Here is a 9148-nt window from a genome sequence, read left to right on the forward strand (position 1 = left end):
TATGTTGACATGTTATGCGAGTACATTTTCGGAAAGCTTGTAAGACAAGCAATCTTTTGAAAACGTGGCCAACTATAATTTCTATTTAAAAAAATCAACTTCGAGTTACTACAAGGGCTATAAACCAACGACTGACGGCATTGATTGCCACGCTAAAAATTGCGTGAATAATGCTAAAGCGATTTTGTTCTCACTTCAAAAATAATGAAATTACAGCAAATTTTTCATTTTCCAGTTTTTCTCTCTAGGGAAAAAAAGACGGCAGCCTACTTCTGGCAATGGTAATGGAGTAAACATTAAAGGCTAGGTCACAAGTACCTAATTTGTTTTCATTTATCTGCGCTGATAAGAAAGTTACCCATTTAATCCCATCGAAATTGGACCACACTGTACATAACTGTATAACTATGTTTCTTTCTACCATCTAATCTATAAAGTTCAATAGGTCCCCACGACACTTGAGTAAATCCCCATATAAGTAATAGTAATAAGTGCTATATAGAGAGTTAGTACTAAGCAATTATTAACTTACAGCATAATGGTTGGATTGAGCCATCACGTCTGCTATCTGCGCCCATCGTATTCTGTCTTCCATCGTCACATGATAAGGTCCGCCAACAACTGGTGATTTCATCGTACTGCCTGGGTTGGTCATGTAACCAAACACTGGACTGCCGACGCCTGCTTTTTGATCTCTACTCCAACGACGACTGAAACGAATCACTTACTTAGACATCTTCCCCAAGACTGAACTGAAGAAAGCATTAAGGCAGTGAAAATTTATGTCCATTGTATTACGTTTGTATGAAATGAATGTGCCTAGTATTTACAAGAGATTGCTAAGTGGTATTTATTTGTATTAGTGTTTAAAGCCTATGGAATTTCCGCAAAAGTTACTTTAATAAACTGTTATCAAATCTGGTCACATATTAATAAATCGGAGGTTTTCTCTGTTATCCTCTTTATGCAGGCAGATGCTCTTATAGAGATCTATAAATATTAATGCTTTCAGTTTGAATCACAATACATAATGTAATTGCTATGTGGAGGTTTGATGTGTTCCCTATTTTTCTGTTAACAACCCTTTTAATGTAGCCCCTCTTATAAATTCTCTTTCTGCACCTTAAAAAAGGAATTCACTTACCTCCACATAATCAGGCATGCCAAGGTAAGACCAATAATAACTACTGCCGCTACACTAGCACCGATAGCAACCCCCAAAATTTCTCCATCGACCTCGCATTGAGATCCATAATAACTTCCCGTGCATCTACAAATAGTTCTCTGTGAAATTATCCTTCATGTGTCTATGGTGAATCTTACGTGCAAACTTCCTGCCCATTGTGATATTTACATTCGCCTCTATTATTACAGTGCTGACTAGAACATTGTTCACAATGGCGTCCCGCCTGATGTTTGTGATCCGCCCATGGATCTTTCAAACCTTCATTACACTCGCATTTAAATCCTCCAAATACGTTGATGCAAACTGCTAGAGAATGGCAGTCGTGAAGTTCTGGAGATGAACATTCATCCAAATCTGATTAGAAGATTAGAAACATTAGCAAACCACCAAAGATACTATGTCTTAGAATCATTCTTTCACAGTTTAACATTACAAGCAAAATTGGAACATGCCTATTTTGGAATAGGGTTCTTTCTTCAAAATGCAATTGACTGCGGTGTATATAAAAATGAATCTTAGATGCAACACAAGTACTAAATACCTTGAAGACTAGAAATGGAACCAGGTGGACTATCCACCCATAGTGCGCTATTTCCAATGTTATTGCTTCGTCTTTGTATTACTCCCAATAAATGTCTTTGAATATCGTTTCGTACTGTAGGCCGTGACGTATCTCCATTTGCTTCAAGCTGTAGTGTGATGTTGACATACACTCCACTTTGACTTGCTGAGCGATCTCCCTTGTAAATATTGTTCACTTTGATACCCAAAAATTCATCGCTAAACGGTGTCATGGACATGGCCGATTCCATCTGTAATATTAGAAAGAAATTTTAATCTAAACAATATGATGGTGGCCTTATGAGACGGGTAAGCAGCGTATGCAGCATATGAATGTGTGTTCAGCATAGCTTTGCTAGGTATCCTTTGAGTTGAGAAAACATCTTGAGATAGTTTTTGTCCTTTTTCTAAACGATCTATGTGCGTAAATATTAACACTGAACATACAAATCTCCTATGTTCAATTCTTAAACATACCAGTCAAATACCCCTTAAGATATGCAACCAATTTTACGTTCATTTTTTCAAATGTTTTTCATTAAACGTAAGTACATATCTGGATTGTTTATTAAGAGCAAAAAAATAGAAATGTTACAGATGTATTTCAATTATGACTAAACATCCGGATACCAACAGTTCGCCAATTGGTCAATTCACAACAGCATTGAAAAAAGTGATGATTGTATATTGTTAATTAATATTACACCAGAAAACGAATTTGCTGTGTTTTAATTGAAGAAATGAGGAGTACCCATACTTTTGCAGAAATCAAATGTGACGGCTTCCAGTAAATGAATTTCAATATTCTGTTCATAAGACGTACCTACTCTAGGGATCTTGCACTGACTTTGGAACATTGGAACGGACTTATTTACCCGAAAAATAATAACATGAAGAGTTTACTGGACATTTACCTTTATACTAACACATAGGTACGCATCTTTGAATATTGGCAGCAAATCTAATCTAATTGCATGTAACGCCTGAATTCAATAATGTACAAAGAAGAAAAAATTCATCAAGTGTAAAAAGTCTAACAAACATAACTCAACGTTACTTTCGTAGTTATTAATAGCTAAACTTATGAAAATGGGACAGTGAAAGGCAAAGAAAGTATAGGTTTATATTTGTACTTAAATTATTTAATACTTACGGCACGTTCAGTTTCATATGACAACTGTTGATAACTATCACTTCCTTTGTTTCCCAAATCGGACACCCAAACCACGCGTCTTTCATACAAACGATCCACTCTGAGCGACATCACCATGGATACAATTTTTCTACAGGGATCACGTAGCTGTCTTCTGGCATGTCCTGGACTACAGTGACAGGCGCTCACACCCAACTCAGTCTTGCATACCTCATTATTTGTTCGGTCGCAGGTGGAATCGTCCCCAACTATACAGGTGTCTATTCTGCAAAATATTTTTAGCATTTCGTTGTAATTTAGGTAACAAAACGAACCTAACTGATGGCTGACTGGGACGTCTTCCATATAGTGGTCTTCTTAGCGTAGGCTTCGGCTGAACGGTTGTTTTGTGTTCAGGTTGTTTTGGAATATCTACTTGAGGTACTGCAAAGCCAGTACCGATGACCGGTGTGCTAGTTGTGGGAGATATATTGATAGTATCGGTTGATGCATCCGTTGTTGATTCGCCGAATAAGTTCAGATAAGTTCGTTTTCCATCAATTGATACAAAGCCTTCATTGCCTACGGGGCTTGTAATAACATCGCCCGTTTGTATACCGTCAATGTCCACTAAAAAGGAGAGCAAGTTAAAAGGATAGCTATCTATCACAAAACAAAGTTTTGGTATGTCGTAGTTCACTGGTAGGTACTAAACTAAAGCAGGGACTGTGAATGTGTCAACTACCATTCCTATTGGCACGTCAATGATGTTGAGGAAAGGGTTCTGCTTCAGTGACATCCATGATAGAAGTTCCAGAAATGCGAAATGGCTACTGTCTTTACTTAAACTGGAGGTGAAAGCCAAGTATCATAAACTGTTTGGAAGTGGTTGCTGGCAGAGCTGCAACTATCACACAGAAAAAGTGACATTTGCCATAGCCGTTTTGGTCCGATGGCATAATGTCTGCAGAGGTGTCGTAAAGTTACGTCATATAGAAGAAAAAATGTCACATGCCATCAAACAATGAAACTATACCATCAGCTGGCGGATATGAGTATGAAACGAAAAACAATTGCCTATTGAGAGGATATTTAATCATCTGTCGGGGTTACAGTAAATAAGGGTCCGCTTTCGTACTTAATGGGAGTTGCTAGGCCTTTTATAAAAGTGAGGAACTTAAATTACCTGGTACAACGTAAGGCTTTCCCTGACCTCTCGACGGAGATCCTCCCGGTCCTTGAATTGCGGAAACCGTAATATCGAATATATCTCCCAACTGCGGCCTGGCGGTTATAATTGGAGGTCGACGATTCCCACCAGGTTTGTACTCTGTGTCATCCAGAACAATTCCAGGTCTCGGTCGGTATGAGTGCAGCGGTTGTATTTGGCTAGTAGTATTTGTAGTTTCTAAAACCGATCACATAATTACCAGAAGTGTAAAATAGAGGTGCTTACCTAGAGGCAGAGTCGGGGTTGCCGTTGTGGTGACATTAAATTTTTCTAATTGGTCTAAGGTTGGAGTTGGGGAAATAGAAATTTGAGATAAATCTGTACTAATAGTGGAGGAAGAAAGAAGATCGTCTTTGAGAGTTTGTAAAACTTCTTGTATGGAAGATTCGAGGGTTGGTGTCGCTATTGAAGTAATTGAATCAGTCGTGTTGTTCTCAGTAAGTGTGATATTAGTTTCTGTGGTAGAAGTTATACTTGGCATTGCCACTTTTGTAGGATCGACAGTTGCTAATGATGAAGTTTCAACAGCAGAAGAATTCGATGATAACGTGCTCATTGCTTCACTACTACTTTGGAGTCTAGTTGTATGTTTTTCCATTTTGGAACTGCTTTTTTCTTTATTTTTTTCGTAGTCCAACTCTTCAGCGTCGTTAGTAGAAATTAGTGTCGTCATTTCAAGTGAGTCGTCTCCGTCAGGATCAGTTGTTGTATCACCATCGTCACTTGGAAAGTTAGTTTCTAATTCGGGATCGGAGTTGACATTTGGTTTCTCTGTCGAAGTTGTTGATCCCTCGTCCGGTTTATGTATAGGTATGGGTTTAAAAGGAGGTTTAGGTCTTCGGTAAGGATTGATTGGACGGCGAGAGCCATTTGATGGTCCATTCGGTCGGCTCCACGTGGGAATTAAAGGTCTGTGCATACCGGGCCTATTCATTTGTTCTAAGAGTGAAATATGAGGTCGAATGGGTGAGGTGTTTTGAGGAAAATCAAAAGGGTAGGGGGTTGGAACCTTTGTTGGCCCCACTGGGGGTGGTACAGGTCCTAAAGGAGGAAGGGGTAGTTGTGGTGTGCCGGCATCAAAATCTGGTGGTAAAATGGGAACATCCGATATGCGCGGTGGTCCGCGGTTGTTAATTCTTGTACTCACTGGACGCAAAGGTCTGCCCATCGGCGGCGAAGTGTTGGCTTGAACATTTACGTTACCGTTTAGTAATTTAACGATTCCCGTTATTATATCTTGAATATCTGCGCTAGCCTGTCGGGGTTTTGGTGGCTGCAATGATTGTGTGGCAAAATTCGGAGTTGTCGTCGCAGTGGGCTGCATTTCCAAGGGCTCCGTCAGTGAAAGAGATTTCGCCTGCGGAGCCCTTTCTACTTCCCCCGAATTGAAAAATTCACTAATAGAGGTTTGCTGCAAGTACATTTTTTGGTATTCTTTTAGCGTTTTCGAGGGTTGAATGAACGGAGCAATTCTACCAGAAAATTCTACATCATTTGAATCTAAATTGTCTGCAACATTTTTTGATGACAACAACTCTTCTATTCCGCTAGGTCGGGATAAAATTGGATCCGCCGATCTCTCTATTCTACGGTTGGTTGTTGTGTGTAATTTAGTTTCACTGGAATGTGTCATTGTTTTACTTTCTGATACATAAATTTCACTTGGGCCGGATGTAACATCAACCCGCGACTCCGACGAATCCGGTCCTAACCTTTCGTCCTCCGACTTCGGTGACACGTACGAATTTGAATAAATGTCTTCAATTGCTGAAATAAAAAGAAGTAAATGTATCAATGTTTAAAAATACTGTTACACCTAACGGTACATTTGTGTATGTAATAGGTACTTCTATTGCACAATTTAATTTATAATTATAGGTAAAGCTATGGTCTGGTCCTTTGAATATTTTTGACGTTTAAGTGAGGCCAATTCAAGACATGAGACATTTCGGTTGTTAAAATGTTAATCATCTTGCACATATTTACAAACATTAACGGTTCAACATCGTTAATGATTCCTCAACTGTATGAATGATGGCTATTGAATACAGACTTGTAGGTACCTAACTGTTTAACTACATACTATATTTAACAGTAAACGGAAACAACTTTGATAACAGCTTTTTGTGTAAGAACGGCGGCTATAGGGTTCCAATGTAAAAAATTGCAGACAGCATGGGTCAATAAAGATTGTACCATTGAATAATAAATCTGAATATTATTCAATGATTGTACTAATTCACATGTGTATCTACTAAATACTGTCAAATCGTTACGGTCGCGACTCAATGGGTGAACGCGAAGTGAAGCCATTACACATTATAATTAAACTTTTTTCCAACCCGGTGTATGTACGCGATAGACACTCTCCCAAACGATTGTAAGCTTTTTATGCCAATCCTTATTTTGTTCAGAAATTTTTTTTCGGAAAATCTCCCTGATGTGACGGTTTTATCCGTGCGTCTGTTCCTCGTCTTACTCGAGAATGATAAGAGACAGCGGTGTCAATACTTCGCCAATCGATTTATACGAGTTCAAGGGTCACTGCTATTGAATATGACCCGGATTAAAAGACTTGTTTCTAAATGTGAGCCGAATGACGAAAAATTCCACTTTTGAAAATTGTATGCGATTCTTTAGCGCAAAGCGGAAGCTTATAATAATATGTTAATTTTTTGGTTTCGTCATTCGGACATGTATTCACCCGTACAGGAACGAAAGTGACCGAAAAAGGTATTTTTGTATTGTAAACAAAAAAAGTGCCTATTTATAACCAGTCTGAATTTTTATGACCAAAGCACGGTATAAAGAAATCAAACCTTCTCGTTTATTATTCTTTACACTATGGTTTTATTTACTAAAAAATAACTTTTGCATCTGAACGTATTTCGCAACAACGAGCTTCGGGAGCTCCGGCCTGTAAACGATAAACGAACGCATCTAAACCACATGGGTTGTTACCATAGCAGCGAACCTAAAAAATATAGCGGTTCCCTTTTAGCGAAACTAAAATTGCATTAGAAACGAAAGCTTCTACTTTGCTGTTGGTTTAAAATAGACGCCAGCGTCCAAAGTTTCGTTGGTTCCGGTTTAGTTTGATATAAATAGGTGAGCGCGCAGCTAGCCAAGAGAGAATAGTGCTGACGTCTATTGACGTGTACATATCATACGCGCGAATTTAATATCACGAGTACAACTTAAAAACCGAAGTTTTCCAAAAGATGGCGTTAAAATAGTACAAAATGGATATAAGTATACAGGTATGAAAAAAAATTATTGTGGGTGTCACTTATAATAAGCTAGAAAGAAACCCAATAAGCATTAGGTATATGAGTGAGAGAGAGAACTTTACCAATGTTGACATTGGCAGTAGCAAATAAATGTCATTTAACGGCCCGCCAGCCAACTTCTCCCATCACCAGTAAAAACTCACTTACCTGGCTAATATGCTTTTTTTTTGTTTCTGTGTTGCCCACAAGCTAAAAAATACAACTGCTCTAAAAGTCATCAAGCAAAACGAAAGGTTGATTTGTGAAACACTAGTCAGTATGATGATTCGAAAGATCTCCTCTAAAAGTAGGTACACAAAAATGAGCTCATTAGTTTTGCCTATATGCAATCAAATCAATGAGTAGATTTAAAAGACCATCAAACCAGGTGCCTATTTCATAAAACAACTTTGCAACTTTTCACTTGTCACTTTTTTTGATAATATTTGGGTCCTTAAATACTATTTTGACACGTAATAACGCTAAAAATATGTAAAGTAGAGATTAATAACACGAAATGCTACATTGGCTAAAGTATTTTATGAGTAGATAATAATCTTTATTTGTTACTCAGTTGTAAACGTTGATTAACAAGACAAAACGCAAACGGGTAAACGTCATGTTTAAACGCTACTGACTTGTAAAACTGACAGCAGACCTGTAAAACTGACAGCAGACTTGTAAAACTGACAGCAGACCTGTAAAAATTTTACAAGTTAGTAATCTAGTAATTTCATTGGCCAGAATTAATGCGAAGTCTCTGTTACATGGATAACATGATATTTTAGACATTTCTTCAAGATTAATTTAAGAACTAATTATTTACGTTTACTATTGTTTAGAAATGAGTAACAAATAAAATATTGTACATTATACGCCAGGTAATAGTTTTTACTGGCTCTAGGAGATGACAAGCTCGCCTAACGGCTCGCTAGTCTTCTTCTCCTATCGCCAGTAAAAACTCACTTACCTGGCTAATAATGTAAAATACTATTGCATTTTAAAATTATGACATTGCAAAGTAACAAGTGACAAGTTGCTACATGAAATAGGCCCTAGGTAGAACCAATCTCCGCACTGTGCAAAAACCGTACCTATTCAAAATTGTAAGGCTTTCTTTCTTCTACTACAGTGAAGGTGTAAGAATTTTTTGCCTTTCCAAGTCGATCTCAATAATTTTTGTTTGGTCCATCTTACATATACCTGACATTTGCTGTGATTTAGCGGCACACCCTGCAATGAACTCGGAAATGTCATTTTTGAGAATTTAAAAATAAAGAAAATACATGGTGCACATTTGACTAAACCATTGAAAACTAAACTTCATTTCATTAGATCAGGAGCACGATTGCTCGATATTAGATTACGTAATTCTTTTTTAAGTGGTCAGTGGTCGATCTACTTACGCTTGTCAAGAATTAATGCAACTGAAAAGAAACAAAGAGTAATTGCAAATCGCAGTAAAAGGAAATGTACCATATGTGAATACAATTTGCATGAACTAATAAAGTTGACAGTAATGCACTTCCTTCCATTATATCACAAGAATGTGTGATTAATTAAGTTATTTATTATGTGTGGAGGAGCAAAGCAATTTCCTACTGATGATTTCTTTGTTTGTTACAAAAATGTTACAAGCGAATTAAATTTCCTACCCACCTACCTATAATTGCAGATATACGAGCAATCTAAATAAATCTCTCGCTCATTAAATAATAATAGATGTGGAATAGACACCCAGATTGTTGATTAACATCTCATTTCACTTC

At 37.6% G+C, this 9148-nt stretch overlaps 1 protein-coding gene across 1 annotated transcript; it reads right to left on the minus strand.

The window, feature by feature from the left end:
- Nucleotides 1–508: 508 nt before the first annotated feature.
- Nucleotides 509–7970, minus strand: LOC116181963 (proteoglycan 4-like). The gene is made up of 8 exons (XM_031502416.1): nucleotides 4336–7970; nucleotides 4066–4287; nucleotides 3215–3509; nucleotides 2901–3165; nucleotides 1728–1998; nucleotides 1324–1540; nucleotides 1145–1270; nucleotides 509–710 (listed from the first exon to the last, which is right to left on the minus strand). Exons 1-8 carry the CDS (start codon nucleotides 5741–5743, stop codon nucleotides 524–526), a joined length of 2991 nt encoding a protein of 996 aa, XP_031358276.1. The 5' UTR covers nucleotides 5744–7970; the 3' UTR covers nucleotides 509–523.
- Between the last annotated feature and the right edge of the window lie 1178 nt (nucleotides 7971–9148).

The sequence above is a fragment of the Photinus pyralis genome, unplaced genomic scaffold (genome assembly GCF_008802855.1).
Source record: "Photinus pyralis isolate 1611_PpyrPB1 unplaced genomic scaffold, Ppyr1.3 Ppyr1.4_unclustered_Scaffold3102, whole genome shotgun sequence".
NCBI lineage: Eukaryota > Metazoa > Arthropoda > Insecta > Coleoptera > Lampyridae > Photinus > Photinus pyralis.

Bases quoted from the DNA above. Each gene is read 5' to 3' on its own strand.
- LOC116181963 (XM_031502416.1), bottom strand. From the start codon at position 5,743: ATGACACATTCCAGTGAAACTAAATTACACACAACAACCAACCGTAGA. The intron at 4,288-4,335 runs GTAAGCACCTCT...GATCGGTTTTAG, and splicing joins AACCCCGACTCTGCCTCTAG to AAACTACAAATACTACTAGC. The intron at 3,510-4,065 runs GTAATTTAAGTT...TCTCCTTTTTAG, and splicing joins AAAGCCTTACGTTGTACCAG to TGGACATTGACGGTATACAA.